Source organism: Chaetodon trifascialis, chromosome 18, assembly GCF_039877785.1.
Source record: "Chaetodon trifascialis isolate fChaTrf1 chromosome 18, fChaTrf1.hap1, whole genome shotgun sequence".
Taxonomy (NCBI): domain Eukaryota; kingdom Metazoa; phylum Chordata; class Actinopteri; order Chaetodontiformes; family Chaetodontidae; genus Chaetodon; species Chaetodon trifascialis.
In genome coordinates, this window is record NC_092073.1 from 15451934 (window position 1) to 15475559 (window position 23626).

At 41.9% G+C, this 23626-nt stretch overlaps 2 protein-coding genes across 5 annotated transcripts; one reads left to right on the forward strand and one right to left on the reverse strand.

Moving 5' to 3' along the window:
* Nucleotides 1-1349: 1349 nt before the first annotated feature.
* Nucleotides 1350-7248, reverse strand: sec22c (SEC22 homolog C, vesicle trafficking protein). Its single transcript, XM_070986283.1, has 7 exons — nt 6892-7248; nt 5740-5951; nt 5425-5588; nt 5081-5260; nt 4843-4961; nt 4332-4397; nt 1350-4235 (listed from the first exon to the last, which is right to left on the reverse strand). The coding sequence occupies exons 2-7, from the start codon at nt 5919-5921 to the stop codon at nt 4035-4037; spliced, it is 912 nt and encodes a 303-aa protein (XP_070842384.1). The 5' UTR covers nt 5922-5951; nt 6892-7248; the 3' UTR covers nt 1350-4034.
* On the forward strand, nt 7158-22366 carry nktr (natural killer cell triggering receptor). 4 transcript variants are annotated; one of them, XM_070986278.1, is made up of 17 exons: nt 7158-7284; nt 9240-9318; nt 9967-10041; nt 11323-11430; nt 11743-11787; nt 13255-13342; nt 14188-14217; nt 14789-14934; nt 16239-16452; nt 16629-16799; nt 16916-17003; nt 17435-17583; nt 17670-20369; nt 20556-20645; nt 20880-20939; nt 21388-21489; nt 21679-22366. In XM_070986278.1, the coding sequence occupies exons 2-17, from the start codon at nt 9261-9263 to the stop codon at nt 21746-21748; spliced, it is 4194 nt and encodes a 1397-aa protein (XP_070842379.1). In that variant the 5' UTR covers nt 7158-7284; nt 9240-9260; the 3' UTR covers nt 21749-22366. The 4 variants fall into 4 exon arrangements, with proteins under 4 accessions (XP_070842379.1, XP_070842380.1, XP_070842381.1 ...); XM_070986279.1 differs by having other exon boundaries at nt 17691-20369; XM_070986280.1 differs by having other exon boundaries at nt 17694-20369.
* The last annotated feature ends 1260 nt before the right edge of the window (nt 22367-23626 follow it).

The window sequence follows — 23626 nt, forward strand, 5'->3', positions numbered from 1 at the left end:
ACTCATTTATTCAGGTCTTCCCTTTAATTTGTCACCCGTCTGTATATAACAACATTCTTATCATTGGGCTCCATGCGGTGAAGCCTGTGTGAAGTCTAGAGCTAAAGTTATGACCTGCAAAGGTCCAGGATAAAAGACACAATCAGACATTAAGTACTTTATTTTCATTTTATTGAAACTGAGTTCCTCAAGGCTGTGTCCTCTACCATAAATTGTAATTACAGAAAAAAAGATTTAATTAAATCCCTGAAGATCTGAAAAACACATGAACGGCACTGAAAACTGAGTCCAGCATAGAGTCCTGCCTCATTCACAGCACTATGTCATTTAACTAACCAAGGCAGATGCCAACATGTCATACCAAGTGAAAAGTTGCCATCTTTGTTGTGACTTTTATCAAAGCAAAGTCAGTCTTTTGATGCATATATGATTTACCTGAAAGAGAGGTTCATGGAATACTTTCCCTTTTCATACGCCCTTTTGAAAAAGTTTGCATTCAGTTTCCCAACACAACTTGCAGACAATATAGGAGTAATTTAACAGTGTTTTTAAATAAATCTATTGTTAGGATTTCTGTAAATCTCTACTCAAACTGTCCTTGAGCAAAACTCTTCCATGACTGGTGAAATGAGAACACAAATAGTTGTCTGGACTTAAAATGAACACATAAACCTCATATCTGATGCAGGGTGTGGATGAGGTTCGTAGACTTTACTTGAAGTCACTGTTCAAGCTCTTTAAACTTTACTCTATGTAAATCAGGGACAGATCAGGGTCTGAAGGAGCAATTGAACTATTTCCACAAGTGCTACATTGTGCCACCAAACAAACCGATAAAGTGTCTCCCGCATTTTATTTTCATATTTTGTGACCTTTCCTGCCAGACTTGACAGTGTCTCACAAAAGAGTAATTACAACCACATTATTTGAGCGTACTCATATGAATGCAACATTCTTCTTCTCTCTGGGCTGCAGAATACGTTTATCCACAAGAAGCATAACATAAATCTACTATGGGCTAAGGCTGCAGCAAGACGTGTATTAATAAATACAATCAAGAACTAACCAGAGCAACGATCTCTGACACAGACACCGATTAGTACATTGTGATAGAGCTCCATCTGGTGTCATATAGGAAAAATGAACCATAACATTTATTTTACTGTGGCAATTTAATTGATTGATTAATTCATAGTTTTGTTTCTTCCTTTCCTGTTTTGCTTTTGATGCAGGCTCATACATTAAAACTCTTAACTGGATGCAGCATTAAGCTTTGAGGCATAAAGGGAAAATGAGCCAAATAATCAATGTAAACATCACTGCTGGGACACATCGAAGAGCCACACGTCGAAAAAAGACACTGTTTATTAATGAACTGTCAGTTTAACCACTGCAGGAAAAACATAAAGCCCTGTAATCAGCAGTGTATTTGGCAGTTACAATGAATGACATTGTTACATTTCTTCCCATTGTTACAAACAGGTTGCAGCCACAAAAACACTGAATCAACCATATATGAGTCCAATTAGATACAAATGACTTCACTCCGCCGTGTTCTGTATCAAACAACATAAAGAAAATGTCCCGTTAAACATAATTCTGAACCTGAACGATTTTCAAGCCGTTTCTGAAGACTTCAGAGGTCAATGAAAGAAAAATCTATTTATAAAGAAAAGGCTGCCGCGCTTCTAAACTGTCATAATCAACACAATTCCTTCATTTTTCATTTCAAGTCTTGAAATGTCCTCCACGTTATTTGGTTCTGCATCTTTAGAACATTTGTGGTGGCATTATTTTACAATTCATTTGGTCAACAACTTGTAGTCTACAGTGGAAATGGTGAGTGAGTAAAAGCTTACAGCATCACCAATGTCCTGTACAGGAAATACCACGCAGCATTAAACAATACCACAACGTTCCACTTATTTATGTCCAAGAAAAGACTTTACTCCTCGGTCATGTGGTTGAACACAACATCAAAAGGCTTCTCACTGGAGAACGAACTGAAACTGTGTTAATGAAATCCTCCACTGTGTTATCTGCAGCTCCACCACATTTGATGCTTCCAGTGAAAACATCTGAATTTCCTCACATTTTGTAAACTTTGTAAGCCAAAAGCTAAACGTGACTTTTCCAAACCATTTGTGCATCACATGGAAGGACGTGGATTGTCGGATGAGATGCAACCTTTTCGTTTTCCTTAAAAATTCCCCTGAACTTTCTTGGTAAAAGCGAAAATGTTTAATCCCTACCTGCCTGACAAACACTATTAATTAATAAATTCCTTCCTTTGCTTAACGGACTTTAGTGCAACTCTTAAGCTATTAAAAACTAAATGTCTAAGAAGCTTCAACCACAAAATCTTGAAAAAAAATTACTTAAAATGAGACTCATACTTAGCCTTGTTAATTAGCAGCACTACTATGATGTTTCCATATTGAAACAGAGTATAACCATATGACTTCTAGGTTTCTAATAATCTGAGAACTACTGATAAAAACGTCAAAAAAAAAAGGAGAATTAAAAAAAAAAAGAAATCAACCCAGGAAATAAATATCATTTCAGCTGAACCCGATATGCAACACATTCAAGACCAACACGAAAAACTTCTAAACCTCGAAACAGTGCAGGCAAAATATTTTTCCAACAAACTTCAAAACTATTTTACCCATAAAATCAGTGCTGTCATATTCTTACCCGCAGTTTACGTTAAAAAAAAAACAGAAATCAGTAGATTAAGATGAAACAAACTGAAATATCTAAATTTGCTTTGATCGTATAAATGGATTTAAACTGGAGCTGATGTGATAAAACTCTGCTTTGATCACAAACAGTTGAAAATACTAAGATAATATGACATAATGCCTTACACGACTACAAGACTCCTTCAGGATAGAACATGATTTCCATTAAGTTGTCCCATCATGGAGCCCTTACACTTGAACCTTTGTAATAGCTAGGTGAGCACTTGCCGGTGTATCTATATATAAGTCAACACAATTAAACAAACACAGTAAGGCATAAAACCACCCACAGCTCTACATTTACACCTCTGCACTAGGTTTTCACTCTCGACTGACGAGCAAATAATGGAAAACAGCTGCATTGTCTGCTTTGCTTGACTGTCATTGATTTTAAAGGACCAGTGTGAAGGATTTAGCAACATCTAGTGGTGAGATTGCAGACTGCAACCGACTGAATAGCCCTCACCTGAGCCCTACACCGAAAGGTGCTCTATTGAGCCAGTGTTTAGTTTGTCCAATCTGGGCTGCCATACATAATGGCAGGTCACAAAAACACAATGATTCTTATTTTCAGGTGATTCTTCACCAATGAAAATATAGCCATTAATGTTATATTGCATTTCTGCCATATTCTACTAACAGATCCCCCTCCATCTCATACACTGGCCCTTTAAATTACACTACACTAAATAATTTATTTATTACTGCTTATCAGCCATTTCAAAAATACAGTTGAATCTAATGTCTGTAGTAGTCATGAACTGTCACCTTGTGTTGCAAACTGCAAAGATAATCAGTGGCCTGTGGCAGCAGCTGAATGTGAGCACAAATGCATCTTAATTGCAACATCGCAAGCAGCTTCAACAGTTTGGGCTGTGAGAAAAATGATTGTTTCTACATGAAAAACTTCGGTCAGCGACTCTGACAAAAAAACCCATCTTCTTCAACAGCTTTTGGGGCAGGATGGCACGGACGGAGACTGATCATTGAGTTTCTAAAACAGACATCTCCTTTCTGTTAGTATTTGTTTACGGTGTTATTTTTAACGTTAACCAGAAATAACTGCATGCCCTTTACAGTCTTGGAAACAATGTACACAAAGTGCAAGTACATACTGAATACAAGAAAATATTAATCTGCAGTTATAACTTCCCATGATGACACAAAATTCAATATGTTTTTTGATAAAAAACCACACAACATCTTCATAACTCGTGTAGATCATTTGCTTCCCCGTCATTCTCACCTGGAGCTGTGAGAGGTGCAACACAACAAACTGACCCCTGCTCCTCAGACCCCGCAGTCATTGGTTCTGTCTTGGAGTTTGCGGGTGAGGATGAGGAGGGTGGAGAGGGAGGCGACTGAAATGTGGAAGATCAGCTGCCACACGTTCCTCAGGCCGAGCAGGTAGAGGTTGCATAGGACGATCACACTCAACAGAGTGAAGGACTTGTGTTTCTTCAGAGATGAATGGAACAGGTAGAGGTGGCACTGTGGACACAAGAAAGGAAGAAGAGTGTCACAAAGAGTGCGATGTGGGTGGTTTGTAGTGAGCAGGTTTGTGCTGAAAATGTGAACTAAATTCACCTGAAACACACAGCAGACAAACGCCAGAAGAAACGCCACAACATTTCCTATACCTTCATAATCATCCTGCACACAGAGAGAGGAGTGAAATCAAACAAAGCAGCGATTTATCAGTCAGGTGAAAGTCCACATAATTCAAAATGTACCACATTTATTCCAGATTAGAGCCTATTCTCACAAGAGTGGCAATTTAGCAGTTTTTTTGCAGACCTCATCATTATGAAACCTCTGCTTTCGTAGCAAAATGCTAATGAACAGCAGCCAGTTCAGCCGGCTCAGCATATCTTTAATTAATGTTAGCTTATTCATGACTATTTCTGAATGAAATCTCCAACTTAACATAACAAATGGCTTCGTTAAGTAAGAAGGCTGTAGTATAGCTTTTTCTCACAATGTTTTCAATATACAACATATTTTTCATGTATTATTAAATAAAAGTTATGGCGCATAAACATGCTGGACTCCTTTTTGGGTGTATTAAAGATATCTGAGATTGGATGCTGGCACATACCTGGAATGTGTACTCTATGAGATGAACACCACGGATTATGTTCAATGACGCACACATGATGTTTAGGACCAGCGAGAGGATGCCTGGCGCCGTCACTGGCTCGAGTCTTACATTGTGACCTGACAATAAGCAAAGGAAAGAAGCGGTAAAATCAGTGAAAAATAACAAAACACATTTCCTCATTTCTGCCATACAGACACAAAATGCTGTTGTGCTTATTGTCATATAACAGTCTCACCCGATCCAGGAGCTTGCTCCATGTGCCCATTTGCAATGCCGTTGGTGAGCTCCACTTCATCAAAGTGAATTACTTGTGGTGGGTGGATCCTCAGATCCTCCTGGACCTCCGCCAATGTCACCTCCAGGGCCGGACCACCGCTCTGGTTGTACTGCTGCTTCAGCTTCTGAATTTTGCTGTCTGTCAGTAAGTAACAACAGCTCAAATGTGTGCATTTATTTTTAGTTTAAAGCATCAAAACAAATGAGCTTTGCCATTCAACACATCATATTTCAATTCAAAGCAAAATACCTAGTAGAAAAAAACTCCAACAGCTAGATGACAAGATTTCTCTTCCTACTCACCAAATTCCAAAAATGGATATGGCCTGTTTGCCAAGGCGACAACAGAGCTATTGAAGCATGCCGTGAACTCCCAGCGCAGATCTTCCAGGAAGCAGAAGGCCTTAGCAACGGGGAGGCTGCCGTGGCACACGCTCATGTAGGATACACCCTCAGACGAGACGAAGCTGAACCGGTGAGAAGAGAAAAAAGGTGTTTAGTAAACAAACAGCCTGACGCAGTGTGACACGGATGCCCCTGTGAGCAAATGGACAGTGTTATTTTTGCAGTTCCAGAGAGCGTAACTGAGACCGTCTGCTTTGGTTCCCAAATCCTTACAATATGTTGAGCTCCTGGCCCTTGACGGTCCCTCTGTCGGGGAAACGGGCCAGCGCCTTGCTGATGGTCCTGAGCTGCTGCTTCCTCTCCTGGAGCTCTCGGTTGTGTTCAAAGTCTGTGGAGGCTGAGAGGGGGAGTCCATCCCTGACCCGGACCACAAAGGCAAACAGGATCAGAGGCATGATCCACGGGGTCCATGAAGAACACACTGCCTACAGGGGGGCCAAGAGGAAGATCACATCATCAGTATTACTATGTTAGGGCTGCATCTACATCATTTTCTCCAATAATCAATTAACTTCTGCCTATAAAATCCCAGAAAATAATCAAAAATACTCATCACAAGCCCCTCAAATACAACCTGATATGTCTTGTCTTGTTTTGTACAACTAACAGTGATAATTCTGTTTACTATGTCAAAAAGGGAAAAAAAAACAAAAACAAAACAAAACTGAGGATTTCCTTTTTGGCTTTTTGTTACCTGACAGTGACTTAAAAGATGAATTGATTCTAATTGTTAATTGCTGCAGATTCATTTACTACCTATTGACTTAGTGCCTCACTTAATCAAAAAATAACGTCAGCTCTATATATTAAAACACACTCTGCTGCCAGTTTATTAGACACATTTAGCTAAAACACAGTCTAATAACACATCCTACCTTCATGGAGGATGTAACTGAACGCTGAAACAGGCGTTGATTCAACTTTATGGTCATGTTAAAGGCTCGAGGTCTTTTAAATGGAGTTATTCTATGAGGCATTTCTTACAGTTTTGTTCACTTCATTCGTATCAGTGAGAGCAGCCTCCATATTACAAACACCTATTACTAATGCAACACAGTCCAGCAGCTCCACAGACTACAGTCTCCACTTTCAGCACAAATTGAAATTAAACTCTCTTAACTTAAAACAGTTTTGACTACAACTGAACGATAAACTCTTCATGAAGGATTTAAATGCAGAGCTGTTGTTCTTTAGGCCGCATTAGTTTGAGCAGGTGTACATACAGACCAGTATATGACTGTGTATTATTAACTGCGTAGATTTTTAAATTGTTGCAATCTCCTGCTATATTACGTGCAACTTGCAAAACCGTGTTCAAGTTTGCTGTGTATAATTATGTACGTGTAGTAACACCTTACTTCTTACCTCATTATCAGGGGTTTCATGCTGCACCTTGGGTCTTATTTCGCTCCTGTAACGCTGGGTTGACGCTAGCTGACTAAGGCTACAGCATCATATCAGATGCGTGTTACGACCGCAATCGCATATTTTCTATAACCCGCGAGTCATAGAGAAAATGTAAATAACCTGCTATGACATATAAGTGAATAGTTACATTAAAATTAGCCACGGAGCTAACTTGCAATGTTCTTCCTGATACAACAAAACCACAACAAATCTTCTACGGAAAGGCGGGAGGGACACAAATGCTACTACAGTCAGAGGTAACATCCTCTTCCCTAAAAAAAAGTGAAGTTATCGCTTCCTTATTGTCGGCGTCAGTGACTAGCTAATTGCCTGGCTAGCTACTGCACAAAGGTTAGTTATGTCCACTTCATTATTGGATGACCTGTCTTCTAATTTTCTCCGTTACGTGGAAATGTGAAAAGTAATTGTGCCTGAGAGAGATTTAACGAGAACATGCTAACTTTAGCTGGCCACTAGCTAGCTGCTAGCTCAACCATTTTGCAAACGTCAATGTAAACGCAGCTGTTGTTAGCGGTGTAGCTAGGCCATGCGTATATGTTATGTTATTGCTGTGGACGTGGTTTGTCTGGCAGTTGTTCGGTTTCAGACAAAACCGGCTACGCGTGAGCAAAATATGCACCGTATTGACGGCCAGCAAACGTGAAATGTCGTGAATGTGGACATTCGTGGGGTAACCTCAGATAATAGTTAATGTTAAGCGACTCTGTGATGATCAGTTCCTGGTTGTGCTTGACAAAGATGTTATTTGTGGTCCGTCACGTCTATATTTTGATTGCGTTTAAATAATTTATCAGGCTCATTAGCCGCTGTGATCTGCATGACGTGCAGGGCATGTAGCTCATATCATTACCTCTAATTTATTCCACTAAATGGGCTTTAAAATGCCATACATTTGAGACAGCCGATTATGGATGTCTATATATAGATTTACAATCTGACAGTCCATGAAAGACAGTCAGAGGTTTGAAACATGATATTTGGCTATGAATGTATGCATACCTGTCAGCAGTGGGAGGTGAAATGAGGGGTCGCACAGACTGCTGTATAGACTAGAATATGGTGGATTAGAATAATAGTAATAACATTAATACAGTTTGCATTCATCTGATTTGTGAATGCAGTACAATTCATCTGCATTGTAGATTATTTTACATTAGTTGTGAATAAGTGTGTACGTTGCTTAAGTTAAGTAAAAATGTCTTCATCATATGCATGACAGTACTTCAGAGCTTGCCCTTTCATGCTGCACTACAAGTGCTTGATCAGTGCTTTCATGAAGTGGAGACTTATCTCTTTCCTTTGGTTCACTGCTATCAGTCGCCTGAATTTAGAGCTGAGAGTAATGCTTGTCCTCTGCTGTCCCCTTTATTAAACTATTGCCCCCCACACACATACACACCATATGAGCTGATAGTTGATAGATATCAGCACAGTGACTCAGCAGTTTCTGAACCATATGCAGTTGAAACCATGCAAAATATAGTTAATAATCCCAGATGTTACTGACAGATTATCGGAAACTCTGTTATCTTGCCATCTTTCACTTTTGTTACTGTCAAAACAGTGTCTGGCAAGGCAGACGTGTTAGTCTAATACATAACTTGTGCACACGAACAGACCAAATTTTGATTATTAGTTATAATTAACAAACATTGCTTTACTTTTTTGTGCAAAAGTAGAGGAGTACTGGCATTGAACAAGTCGAGGCAGGGTTTTGGAAACATGGTGCCATGATTTCCTAACCATTTAAATGAAGGGTAAACATTGTGAGGTATGGCACCATCACTGGTGTTTGCTTAAATTTTTATTGAGGCTTCTTGCTAACATGAGACACACACATTCAAACAAACAGTCCACAGACACACCTTGAAGATATATTCCTGTTCATTCCTGCTCTCACTGTGTCGTTGACCAGTAGTAGCAGCAGTTTTTGATGTTTCAGTGTCTGTAATCTGTCACACACTGACATCAAGAGGACAGTGGAAACAGTTAAAAAAGTACTGGCAGGAAGCTGCGCTGTGCTCTGCTTGGATTTACATAGCTGGTCCATTTCCCCATAGACTTCTCTGTCACACTCCCCTCCCATCGTCCTCCCCCCTCCCCTCTCTGTCTCTATCCTCCCTCGCTGTCTTTTAGTCGCTACATTGCTTTCCAGCACTCTGCTAAATATACTGTACACCGACAGATGAAAGGGGAACCTGAACGAGACGCTTGCTTCTTTTTAAGAGAAGGCAGCCTTGTTATTTTAGCCTGCTTAGCTTTTTCGTACTCTTTCTGCATTTTAGGTCACCTGGACTTTGATCACAATGGGGGTGAAAGACTGCCCTCAGTGTTACTTTGATGTAGAGCTCAACCGGGAGCCAGGTAAGAGAATTTAAAATCAGTTTAGCGGTATGAGAATTGGTTGGATGTGTAAACAGCTCACTTTCATAGTCGAGTACTTTGAACTGACATCATTAATAAAGATTTTTCGCTGTGTGTATGTAGTTTGTTTTTGTAGCCTCGCAGCCTTTGATTGATATTTATTTAGTTGCACAGAGTGAGCGTGGATCACCCAGTGGTGCACTGGTTCTGTGTTAGTGACTGTCTGTACTGAATGGTTGTATTGAAATCAAGCCCTGAGAAGCTTGTTTCATTGTGTACTTTTCAAGCAGGAACTTTGTACAGATGATTTGAATGTGCAGACGAGTTTAGTAGCCTTGGGTTGAATACATGTATTTGACTTTTATTTGGACACGGAGGTGCGAAAGCCTCTTTCATGCTCATAAGAATAGTTGCAGACTTGCTTCTAGCTATGGAAAAGTTTCTACAATGCCTGAGCTTCACCACAGGCTTCTTCTGAGTGTTGGAATCCAATTAAACTGTGAATTGTAGTAACACTCAGGCTACTTGTAACTCTTAATTGCATCCTTGGCCTGTTAATTATTGTCAATGCCTCATATCCTTAAACATTTCTTGTTTGTAGCAGCTACAATATGACTTACTAATATTTTCCTCTTTTGTGTTTCATAGTTGGGCGCATAGTCTTTCAACTTTTTTCGGATATTTGTCCCAAGACATGCAAAAACTTTCTCTCTTTGTGCACTGGTGAGTAAAGTTCAGTCACATTTCTCTCTATATCCTGCTTTTTATTGCATTGTATGAAAAAACCTGTCTGAGGGCATAGCGTGAAATTGGTCTGTCTGCTCTCTCAGATGTGCATTTGACAACTGGAAAATATAGCATTGTTGTACTAATTTCCAAAATGTGAGAACAGTTGTGTCAGGCAGAGACACTGGGGATGTACTGGTGGCTCGCGTCGACAGGTCACATGCCTCACAGTGATGATTTTTGGGTTTAAATCGTGTGTGTTCCTTGTGGCATTTCACGTCGCGTTCTTTCTAATCTTTCCTGTCTCGACCCTGCAAATGATCATGATGAGTAGCTAAAAAAATAAGAATATTGCACTCCACACCCCTCTTTTCTCATTTGATACCTTGAGGAATAGGAGCTGTGGCTGCAGTGTAACTTCTCATGTGACAGATGGAGTAGAGGGGTCCTGCTCTGTCTCGCTAGATACTTCATCCCACTGTGTAGAACACTCTGTACTGGAGTAGTGGTGGTCTGCCGAGAGATGGCCATTAATCTGCAAACAGACTGCAGATCGATCCTCCCTCTCATTTTTCACCTGGCCAACAGGAATGTGATGCTGCCAAGGGCAGACATGGGAGATGGCTGGTCAGTCTGTTCCTTTTCCCGAACATACTGACACTACTGACCAGACTAACCATAAAACCGTAACATACACCATTCAGCTGGGCAGTTCGCTGTGGTTTTTCAAAGTGTCTAATGTGTCCTTTTCGGAGGGGGATCAGCTCATACCGTTAGATACCAGACCCTTGGAACAATGCTGAGGCCAGTGAAGCAGAATGCTAGAAGATTAGCAACCTAAGCTGCCCATTTGAACAGCCAGCCCTCTGTCCTCTGAAAGCACCCTTAAACACATCAGCGAATGAAATCTCTGCCTCCACGTCTGCTTTCACCCCAGGGGAAAGGAAATCCTGGGGGGTAATAGCTTTGGGCCAGTATTCTGTCCCCTGCCAGTATCACCCCAGTGGAAGATTTCTTAATGAATTCTGCCGTCCTGTGTAAGGGTATTAACAACGGGATGCCTGAACAAAGGCATGTCGTTTATTGAAACCCCCGTTCCCCCAGCTGTGATTTCATTCCCTTATTTAGAATAAACTCCATGCGGCAGCATTCAAGACTAACATTTCTTAGCACCTCAAGCCTTCTGGTATATGCACTGAAAGCGCTGCACGCAGTAGAAGGTCTGTCGAATGTTTTGTGTTTGGCAAGAGCTCAGTTGACATGTACATGTCATTGCAGGTGAAAGGGGAACTGGCAAAATCACAGGGAAAAAGCTGTGCTACAAAGGCTCCACATTTCACAGAGTTGTTAAGAACTTTATGATCCAGGGAGGCGACTTCACAGAAGGTAATGATATCTTAATGTATAATCTTGTTCACTTTAAAGTGTGTGTTTAGTGGAATTGACTGAATTTAGTTAGACAGCCTACTACTCCACCTTTTCCCCAAACTGCTGGCTCCATTTTTATATAACACCCATTGACAATGAGTGAAAGACTGCCTCTGTAAAAAGGAAGTAAATTCACTTAAATAATGATGATCCTTCGCATGTTTTCACAGCTAATAATTACAACAAAAAAACAATATGGAAAATGTTTTGTGATTTAATGTAAAGAAGTTGGAGCTGGGTGTCAAATCATTTTCCTGTTAATCTCAACAGGAAATGGAAGAGGAGGAGAGTCCATATATGGTGGCTACTTTGAAGGTAATGGCAATGTCAAATGATCTAATCAACAGTCCATAAATGTTTATCTGAGCACTCATGAGCCTCTGACTTAGCTACCTTTGCATGAGCATATTGTTGCATGTGCCTATTGTGGTAATAATGGATTTCCTGTGCATTTTCCTACATATGGCTCAGTTGACCTTCACTTTTCCATTGTATAGTGTTGTCTCTATTTAGTAACAGTTGTAGGCTTTATCAAATCAGCATGGAGAGTAGGCATTCTCTTTATTGAAAGCTACAATCTTCCTGCCTAAAATTTTCAACATATTCTTTTATTTATAGAGTGGTCTTTTGCAAAATGAGAAGGTAAGAGATGTACACAGCTCAGTAACACCATGTCAACATTGTCCCCATCACCTTCCTCTCTCAGTTAAACCAGTGCAAATGTTTGCAGTGGTGCAAGTGCAAATTTGTGCTGAAGGGATGTTAAAGGATTTTCTATGCAGGCAGCCTCCCTGTCAGACCCACCCAAAGCCTCAGGGCTGCTCACATTACTAATGTTACATATGTTGTATTTATAGCCGCATGACTGCCATGATATGTAGTCAGATGCCGGCTGCAGGTATTTTCTGCTCTATAGGAAAAGTCATAGATCACCACAGTGATAGTATATAGTCATCCTCGCAACAAGCATGTAGTGTTTGTGGATAAGGCAAAGATGTAGGCATTTGGAAGCGTTTATAGTGTTTGTGTTTTCAAAATAACTTTTATGTTTCAGTCTGCAAGATGATATTTTTGAGTGTTCAGCGTGGCTTTTATTCTATATGTAGTCAAATAACTATTCAGATATAGCCTAGTATGTTTGCTGTCTTTATATTTGAAGGATAATTTGAGTTTCTTTTAATTTTTTAGTCAATTGGACCAATTTTCCAAAGCATTCCACAAGTTTGCTTTACGCTCATTTAGTATTCATAGTAAAATAAAAATCATCTGCTGGAGACTTGAAACTTGCTGTAGATCAGTGGTTCTTCACAGTCAGCATCATCTTTGTTTTTACAACCGGTAACTGGTCTCTAAAATCTATTGGACCCTCTTTGAATCCACCATCACGGAGGCTTTTCTGAATGATCCGTCCTCAAAAATGTGACGCTCCGTGATGATAATGTAACCTTGATTAGAAGAAAGACATGAATCATCGATCTTGAGTAAGTTAATGGAAATCAATATGATATTCTGTGCAGCATGGTGAGAGTGATGTAGAATATACATAGTTAATAATTTAAATCATACAAAGCCAGTTTGGCACTTAAGAAAAGGACGAGAAGTCGCAAAGAAAACCTTCACAAAGCAGGACTTTTATGGAAGGACTGGTTGGTGAGGCAGTGCTTAGGTCTGATGGATTAAAAAAAGTCTCCCTTTTGTCCTGTTCTTCCCTGAATATTTCCGCTCTTGCGTATCAGAGAACGCGCTGTGAGACCTCCACCCCTCTTTCTCTGCTCCCAACAGATGAGAACTTCCTTCTCAAACACGACAGAGCCTTCCTGCTGTCGATGGCCAATCGTGGGAAGGACACCAACGGCTCACAGTTCTTCATGTGAGTAACCTTAAGTAAATCACATCCCTGTGCACCTTTAATAACTCTACCTGCATTATTAATTTGATTTTTTGAATGCTTTTTGCTCTCTGTCCCTTTCTCTGTTTTGAAACTGTAGAGTAGGAATTGTCATTGAGTGTGAACGTCAACAATCCCCTCTCTGTGTGCAGTTAGATTTCAAAGTGCAGAGAAACATGGATTCGTTCTTTTTTTACCTACAAATGTGTTACATTTTTTCTCTTGCCATTTTTTGTGTAAAATTTACAGAAACTCTAGCATCCTGCTCTTCCAAGGTAATGTGTCTCCAAGGCTGTGTTTCTCTCTCTTCTCCTGACTGTATTTATCATTCAGTAGTTTGTATTTGCAAGTATTCTGCAGAGTACAGTGTTTATTTTGGATGTGTTTTAACGATATTCACATGTGGCTTGCCGTTATTTGGCTTTGTAGACTTCCGCTATCAGGAAAAACGGGCTGTCGCCACAAGTTAGACATGTCCCACATGAATAAAAACTCTTGAACCGTAGAGGTGGAAATCTTTGGATGTTCCAAATTGATCGCCCACACTTGAGTCTTTTCATTGCCTGTTGGTGGCTGTTTTTAATTCAACAGCCAAAACTTACAAGTGTTTTCTAAATTGATTTGCAATCATTAAACAAATGGTGGTCTTTCAAATTCTGTAACTTCTTTCGGTTTTGACGTTTTTCCCGTGGTACAGTAGCATCCGCACTTTGTCGAAGTTGCCTGTTCATTCTCATTCTTTTCCTTCTCTTTCTACTTTTCTCATGACTCTTCCACTGTCATTGGTCGACCCTCCTCGGCTTCTTTGCTGGATTTTCCGCAAACAGCACAACCAAGACGGCCCCTCATCTCGACGGGTAAAATCTAATTTCTCTTTGATGCTTCCTGAAGGCAACAGTGTTTACAGTTAATGATGAACCTCAATTATTGAATTCTTTTCAATCAAACCTCTTAAAGGCCTTGAAATCTTGTATGTCATCATAACATTCAATTGTCATGACTATTTAAGAAACAAACAAGATTCAAAGATGGTTTTTATTAGTTTAATGATCCAAAACGTAGCTAACCTGCTTCATTATGACTGCATGGGTGTAGTTGGATCATATTTGATTGCCAGCTGTCAGCAGGTTTGGATTGAAATGATGCTAAATCCTGATCGATGCATGAAAGTACATAACATCACCTTTTCTTCCAACTGAGCACCACCCATGTCAAACTGGTCAGAGGAGCACAGAGGGAAAAAAAGAAATACAGAAATATGAAATAACCAAAACTGAAGAAAATAGTGTGTTTGTGTGTGATACCTTCACTCAGATCAAAAATCTGATTGAGAAAAACACATTTTCGGGGCCTTTGAAGATGGTGCAATCATATCATAGTCAGGCCGCTGTTTGGTAACCGGCATCAATCTTGTCTCGCTCTGCGCAGAGTCCACGTCGTCTTTGGTCTCGTCATCTCGGGCTTTGAAGTGATAAAGAAGATCGAGGGGCTGAAGACAGATTCAGCCAGCAGGCCCTACGCTGATGTCAGAGTGATGGACTGCGGACAACTTATCACCAAGTCCGCTAATGATGGTAAGTTCAGACTTTTTCTTGAAGGTTACAGATATTTTCAACAGCTCTGTCGGTTTGTCAGCCCACATCCTAGGAGGCTGAAACTCGCCATGGAGGTAACAGGGGGCATGGCAGTGGGAGTGGCCTATCACGAAAAGGTGCAATACAAGCCAAAGGAGAGCTGAAGTGTTTTTGCTTACTCATGAACCAGTCGTCGTAGACATTTGTGGAAAGCATCATTGGACTCAGCAGACTTCCTCTTGTTGACCTCACACAGTTGTCTGCTAAATCAATTCTACGCCAATTCACACACACGATGGCTTACTGGAGCAAGAAGATGTGCTATTTGTTTTTGAGAAAATCTGAAAACTTAAAATCCATTTACGATGCTTCTGGAGGACAGTAACATTTTTAGCAGCGATCAGGGCTCTGTCTCTCGTTCCGGTGGTCCACAAAGCTCTGCACACCCTACATCAACCTCAGCTTTCTATCGTTGAGGCTGAAATTTGCCTTGGAGGTCAAGTTTTTGTGTGGTTGTGTGTGTATGTGTGAATGAATGCATTAACGCGTGGATGCGTGCACATATGTGGTCGCAGCTATTGTGAATTCACGCTTGTTTTATTGTCAACAAACCTGATGAAATGGCCAAAAGCAGACCCCTAACCCATCTGTGGCACTCACACAAATCATATTTTGTGGAGAACAGTGTAGCTCTATAGGAGGAATAAACTACACGAGGCTTTGAAGACACGAGTAATACTTGTTTTTTGGATTTGAAGATTTAACATTCTTTGTAGATTTAACATATTGCCATCCAGTCAGTGTAGTAAGAGTTTAATGTCAGGTGTGTATGAAAAGCTTAATAAATGTTATCCGGTGTTTTTAAGGGATCTTATGTCATTTGTGTTCTCTCTTTTGTTTTTGTCCCCTGTGGGGAATAACGTGTGCTGCCTGTGATTGTAACTGGGTCATATTTTGTGCTCATTCTGTAAGAGGTTGGCATTTTGATGCCAGCGTTTTCCCCCAATGGCATTCGTACAGGGCGTGTAACCTGATCTGCTGTTTAATGAGGATCAGCGAGGTGATCTCTGTGGACTCCAGTTGGCATCTGCCCACCTGACTCTGCCAGGCTTGCTGTCATTGCCTCAAACACACTGAGAGGAATCAAACAAAGCCTTTGTTGTTGTAGTGTTACACCACCCTGAAAATGACTCAGGGCATTTTAACTTTCCTTCTTACTGTTTCTTAATATATCAGTGTTGTGTTCCTACAAATAAGCAGATTTTTAAATTAAATGACACATGCTGTTATATTTCTCTCTTCAGTACTTGAAGGCAAGAGGAAGCGGACTTCACATTCTGCTGACTCGTCCGTCAGTTCCGATGAGTCGTCCTCTCACTTCTCTTCGGTGGAATCTGAAAGTGAATCTGATGAAAAGCACAAACATCGCAAGCACAAGAGACATGCCAAGAGTAAACGGTCCAAAAAGAAACGGAGAGAATCAAAGAAGGAGAAGAACATCACGTCCTCGAAGAAAAGGTAGATATTTTTCATGATCACATCTTTACATGTCATGTGTCACAAATGTTTAATCCAGGCTGATCGGTATATCCAAGTATAAAAAGTACTGACATGACTCAGTGTCAGCCTTGAGACCGAACAGACAGGTGGGTTCTTTGCATAACAAAGTATTGTTTTGCATTGTGTCGTCAAAGCTCTCCTGTGGAAAGAGAGATGCCGGAGGGCGAGAATGAAGTGGAGGGAGAGAAGGAGCAGAGCGGGAAGAGAGAGAAGCCTGTTGTCCGACCGGAGGAAATCCCGCCGGTGCCAGAGAACCGCTTCCTGCTGCGGCGGGACATGCCATCTCAGGAAGAGAAAGCAGAGATGTCAGTTTGAAGTTGGCCCTCATGTATATGGTGTTTTCTTGGACTACGTCTTGGTTTACGTATTGAACAGTGTATGCTTCTGCAACTACCTTTGCTTTGAAATTTGATCTTTTCAGAGTTGAGAAAGAAGAAACATCTCTTTCAGCTGACCAGAAACCAGCTGTCTCCAAGTCTGGACGGAAGATCAAAGGCAGAGGAACAATGGTACGTTCACCTCAACTAAAATCAGATATGACAACAGATTTGTTGTTTATGTATTAATTGTTGTTGACTTTGACCAATTCCAAGGGAAACCATTTGCAAGTGGACAATATAACATCTGTTAACCAGAACTCTACTCGGGTTTTACAATCTGACCACATAAGTGAACATTTCTGAGTTGCAAGATGATTCACAAGAAAGGAAAGAAGAAAAACTGTAGATGACAAGAAATTATTGCTGTACAGAATTGACTGACATCTGTTTTCTCCATGCTCATTTCTGCCTGCAGAATCTTATATATGCATTTTTCTGAAAATCACAAGTTGCCAAAGGCAAACAGTCTTTCAGCACGGCCTCCGCGAGCTCTATGAAGAGTCTTGATGTTTTCTTCTGAATGTACTTTGAAGTATCAATACATTTTAACTTTGTTGCAGAGATATCACACCCCCACAAGGTCTAAATCGCGCTCTACCTCTGTCGAGGAGCGTGGCAGCAGTGAAACTCCGCCACACTGGAAAGAAGAGATGAAGAGAACCAAAGTTTATCAGCCGCCGAGCATCGAGCGATGGAGCAAAGGAGACAAGTATGTCTTAATTCTTTACTCGAGAACTTAGAATATCAGATTTGCTCTTTGTTTTTTCTTGCTTCATGCATCTTTTGACTTAACAGATTGAATGACCATTCCTCAAGCAGATGGGACGACAGCAGCGACTCTGCATGGTCGCGGTCTGCAGAACACTCCTCAGACCAAAGCTCTAAGAGATCCAGTCTGCGCCGCCAACAGAAGAAAGAGAAGAAGAAAGCCAAACACAAGAAGAAGGCCAAAAAACGGAAACACAGCAAGAAGAAGAGCTCCAAGAACAAGCCTCAAGGGTCTCATCGGTCGGAGGGTGAAAGGTCAGTGTCTTCAGAAAGAAAGTCCAGGAGATCCCGTTCTCCCTCCCGCTCCTCTTCGAATCACCATCATTCGTCAACTCGGAGGAGACGGCGGTCCTCGCTGTCTTTCAGAGATTCGCGGTCCTACTCTCGATCTTATACGTCCAGTCATTCCAGATCTAGGGGGAGGTCCAGGTCTTATTCAAGGTCCAGAAGCCTATCTAGGTCTAGAAGTCGGTCTTTGTCTAGATCCAGATCTCAGTCCTATTCTAGATCCAGGTCGAGATCAAGATCCAGATACAGATCTAGGTCTCCATCCAGAAAGAGGAGTTCATCCAGATCCCCAAGAAAGAGGAAAGCCAGTAAGCCCAAACTGGACGCCTTGATCCATGTGCCTGACAAGCTTCCAGACAGCAAAGTCCTGCCTGCCCCCAGACTCCCCACTGTCCCGGCTCCTGAAAATGTCCCTGTGATCCCGCTGAGCGACAGTCCCCCACCCTCACGCTGGAAACCTGGTCAAAAGCCCTGGAAGCCCTCCTACATCCATATTCAGGAAATTAAAGCTAAAGTAGCTCCCAGTAACATTTCCTCCTCTGGACAAGCTGCTGATAGCGTCACCGAAAAAGCTCAGACTTCAGTGACGCCCAAGTGTCTGCCAGGTGAGTCTGGAGGTGACAAAGGACACAAACCTGTAGGGCGCTCACACAGCAGGTCCTCCAGGAGCAAGTCCTACAGCCGTTCATACAGTCGCTCGAGGAGCAGAAGTTACAGTAGGTCCAGGTCCAGATCCCCTTATCGGTATAACAGCAGGTCATCCTCCTACAGCAGATCAGACTCTGAAAACTCCCAGAAAGCATCTCACAAAAAGAAGAATTCACTAGACAAGGAGTGGAAGGCGTATTACAGCTCTCTGAGGAGAGTAAAAAATTTAGATAAGTACATTTCACTCACTGATAGTCAAGATGCTCAGTCCGAGTCAGAGAGCAAGGCAGGCTGTGATCATAGTCCCGACATCAGTGTCTCGAAGAAGAGTGGCTCTGTGGAGAAAAAAGAGAGAGGCAGCTCACAGGATCAAGAGACGAAGCATCACAGCTCAGTGCCGGTGGAGAGCTTTAACAGCAGGTCTGAATGGGATAGTGACAGCGATAAAGTGAGCCAAAGCAACACTGCCACCCTGTCAAAACAGCAGAAACTAGCAGTTCAGTCCAGTGACGCTGTTCACAAGAAGTTGTCTGCTCTCACCGCATGGAATTCAGAAAGTGACTCTGAAAATATAACCGGCAAGACTTTGGCCATATCTGAAAAAGAGGAAGGGGAGGCCAGTTCAGAATCAGAATATGAGACTTCCAGGAAGACGTCTGAGGCAGAAGTCGCTGTGAAGACCACAGCCGCTGCCGCCGCTGCTTCTGATCAGTTGGAGAAAACTCCTGAGAAGCCCGCAGAGCCTGAGAAGCACAAGAGCAAGAAGAAGGCCAAACGTAAGCACAAGCACAAGAGAAGAAGTGAGAACAAAAGCAGCTCCCATCACAGTAAGGACAAAGGGAAGCGATCCAAGAGGAAACATCAGAAGCTCAAAGAGACTTTTCACTGGCAGCCACCTTTAGAGTTCGGAGAGGAGGAGGACGAAGATGAATCAAAACGAGAGAAACAAAGTCCTGGCACCGTTGTCAAAGAAAGACCTGCTGTGGACACTATGAATGCAAAGGAGCAACATTTGACCTCTTTAAACAAGAATCCTTCTAGAGAAGAGGACAGAGGGCAACAGAGAGCAAAACACCCTGAACCTCATCTTCAGTCATCCAGCAGGAACGGTGCTAATTTACCCAGCATCAAAGAGCAGGAGTCATTCGATGATATGGACATTTGTACCCCCGAGCATGATGCTGAAATTGTAGAACCTCCACTTGCACAGGACTCTCACAACGCCCCTGAAGTAACCCTAAAATCTACCTCAAAGTCTTCAGATATGGCCAGTAAAGATAGAGCTGTGCCTCATAGCAAAGAGCAGCCTTCTGTTACATCCACAACAACCGCTGCTGGACTGCAAGATGAAGCAACCACTGGCAAACCTCCTGGCACTGTCATCAATTTCAAATGGAGGCCTTTGAAGGGAATGTCAGCTGTACAGAATGTGAACGTGCCAACCGTCGCCACAAAAAACCTCCAGCTACAAGAGAACCAGACCTCCAACACGCAGGGAGTAAGAATGGAGATAAAAAGCAAAAGCCGTGTCCGACCGGGATCTCTGTTCGACGAGGTTCGCAAGACCGCCCGGCTCAACCAGAGGCCGAGGAACCAGGAGAGCTCCAGTGAGGAAAGATCCCCATCGGTGGCAAAGACGAGGGGAATGTCCCGTGCACGGTCCCAGAAGAAGTCCAGATCCGTATCCAGGAAGTCTCGCTCCGTCTCCAGCCACCGGTCCCGCTCCAGAGGCTGGTCCCACTCCTACAGCAGGTCCAGGAGTCGATCCCGCAGCTCCAGCTCCTCCTCCAGGTAAGACAAAAAGCAACGCTGATTAAATGAAGAGCACAAGGGCACCGTCAGTAAATCCTTAGAAATGCTGGAGGCGCTACTTTTGACGTAGATCAAGATCGTTGCGAAGCGATAGACTTGATGGATCTGAGGCATTTATTCCAGCTCAGGTAAGATGTGATTTCCAGCATGATGTGATTTTGTTAGGAGCCGCAGCAGGAGTCGACGGAGGAGGAGGCACAGAAGAGGACGGTCACGCTCTCGTAGCAGCACGGATCGAAGTTACAGGAGTCACAGGTACACCCTGAAACACCGACTTCATGATCTATTGTGGCACCTAGTGGGAAACCTAGTGTGGGAGTGTTTTCAGTTCAAAGCTGTCGCTCTTCATTTTAGCAACAGTTTCGGCCATGTTAAAAAATGCTTTCACTGTATACACAACCTTCCAAAGACTTTCCATGGTACTCTTCCACTGTGTATTTTAACATCATTAATCTTTCAAACCTGTGCGTCTTTTTTCCCTCCCATCAGTCGGACGTACAGCAGAAGTCATTCCAGAAGTCGCTCATATGGTCGCCGCCGGAGATCCAGGTCTGTTGACACCGCATTCAGATTAAAACACCACAATACAGTTTGATCTCAGTCACAGAAAAATTAAGAATCAGATGTGCATTACTGCATTATTAATTGAGAGTTTGAAAGATTATTTATACGCCTGCCAGTTTTCATAAACTAATATGAAGTTTGGAGTAATATAGTATTTATGATGGCATATAGTCTGAGTCCTCTCATTATGAAAAACCCAGGCTGAGTGAGTAAGACTGCAGCGTTACCACTCAGTCTTTGTCACATCTGTGCTCACAGACAGACAGATTATTCTTCTGAACATGACACCATGTAGATAACTGCAGTGCATCTGTGATAAAAATCAGTGATGCCAGGACTTGGCTTTTCCTTCCATTATCAGTCTTTGCTAAGCAAATGTGTGTGAATCACTATTCTGGAGTTACTCCCTAAAACAACATCTTGGTTAATGCAGGTCAGACTCGTACGACAGCTATTCCAGTCGGAGTCGGAGTGTGAGCAGGAGACGAGGTCGCCGACGAAGTGACAGCTACAGGAGCTCAGACCGCCGCTCCCGGTAAGAGACTCAATCAACATGGTGGCAGGTCTCACTTCAGCCTCTGAACCTTTTATCTTTTGCATCCTGTAGCTCGGTGTTGGATTGAGGTTCAACACCGACACGTACTCATCATGCAGCCTCGGTGTAATGTATCTGATTCGTGCCTGAAAAGTCCGAATATTTGACCGCCATCTCTGTCCTCCGCAGGTCGTACCGCTCCTCCAGTCGCAGCTCTTCCAGGCGCAGAAGTCACAGCCGCAGCAGTCGCTACAGTTGAGCTGTCGAGTCTGCTGAGAGGGAACAAAACCACAAAGTCTGCACACTGTATCACACAACAGCAATGGCTGTTATCATCTCAGATCAGAAGCTAACGCTCAAAGAGGAAAGTCTTCATCTCACTACTGCTAGTTTGACGCTGTGCTGAGCGTCCCTCCGACATAAGCTGACATTACATAACATCGTCATTGAATGCACATAAATAAACCACGTCACAAGCTTATACACAGTCACAGCTGAGGACGTCTGGGCTGAATCACGTCAACATGGCAACTCAAGCAGCCTAGAGGTATAAAAACCATCTATGATAAATAATATCAGAAATAAGCTGTATATATTTTATATTATTGTATATTTATGTATTCCTTTTCTACGTGTTTTTATACACTGAAATGTACAGTCATACATACTGTTGAGTGTCAGATCCTCTCAGTTCTGATATGTTTGAGTTTATGCCTTAAGTTCAAGATGAGCAAACCAGGATTGTTCAATGGGGAAAAAAACCTTTTGTCTCTGTGGTTTATTACAGTATCTTGAATGTTAAAAACGGTTGTCGAAGTGTAGTATTTGATTTTACTCAAGCAGTTATGAATGTTTAATAAATACTACAGCATCTTCAGCCTTTGTTTGTTTGTTTGTTCGCCTCTCGTACAGTAGATGATCAGGCAGAAATGTTGACATCCTCTATTGGATTTGGAGAATTTGTAGCTCTACAATGGCGCCATCTACCTTTCAGTTCACTGCAGTGTGTGTGAGATCAATCCAGTGAGCTGCACAATAATGTCAGTCCTGGTAGATTTAGGCCTGATTGTGTGTGTATTATATTTCTGTCAGTGCAGTTTTCTTTATTCTTTTAGATGTGATGCAATTAGAAAATCAGTTTTATGCACAGTTGTAATTTCACTCCCTGATCACAGCACTTCATTGGAATAAGAAAAAAGGGAGCAAGACTCTATTAAATAATTAATCATTCTCTGAGCTAATTGAAAATTTGGCCCCTTCTTTCTAATATTTGCGTACACTTAAAGCGGTGCTGGTGTGTGAGCTGCTGTCTCTCTCTCGTGGGAGCTTTTGTGAGCTGCATGCTGGAGAACCGAGAGTCGGCCATGAGATGCAGACCCCGCTGAATTGCCACGGTGCCTGTCCAGTTTTTATCTACAAGTGCAGGAGTGCAGGCGGTGAATACGTCTACTGTTCAGGCCTGATTTGTATGGGTGGCACAAGTCAAATCTGATGTATTATACTGCACATAACCACCTTGAGAGAAGTGGTGAAAAACATGCAGTTTTATAGCAGGATACGTCATGTGCCACACGATTCTGACAGGGAGGTAATATGAAGCATTTTTTTTGTAATTTTCTTTTACTTTTGTCTTTTTTTGAGGCAATCTGAGGAGAAAGCATCACTTTTTAGTGAACAAAAGAGGTGTTTCCTCCCCATACTCAATATAAGCCTTGAGGCGTTTGGAGAGATCTTTGTGTCTGATGTTTGTAGGTCTAAATGTGTCTGAATATCTGCATGTGAAAATCTTTGTGTCCATATAACTTTTAGAATCTTAGATTTTTTTTTAATGTGTGAACTAATTACAGCTCATGTCCACACTGAGGTCATAATGTGTGACTCAAGCCAAAGAGGTTGAAAACCACCAGCCTGAAGTCTTTACTTTTTCTTCTTTTTTAAGCAAAGCTTACAGGCAAACACTTGATTCACCAGATGACGTCATGTTACTCGTGCCTCAGGATTTGAATGTTTCCCTCTCAAAGTATGTCCTACAGTACCCTCTTTAACGTGCAGGTGTTTTATATGACTTGAAAATGGGATTTTATTTATTTTTTTATTTTTCTCAGGCTCCTTTCAGACTGTGGAGGCTGTGAGTTCG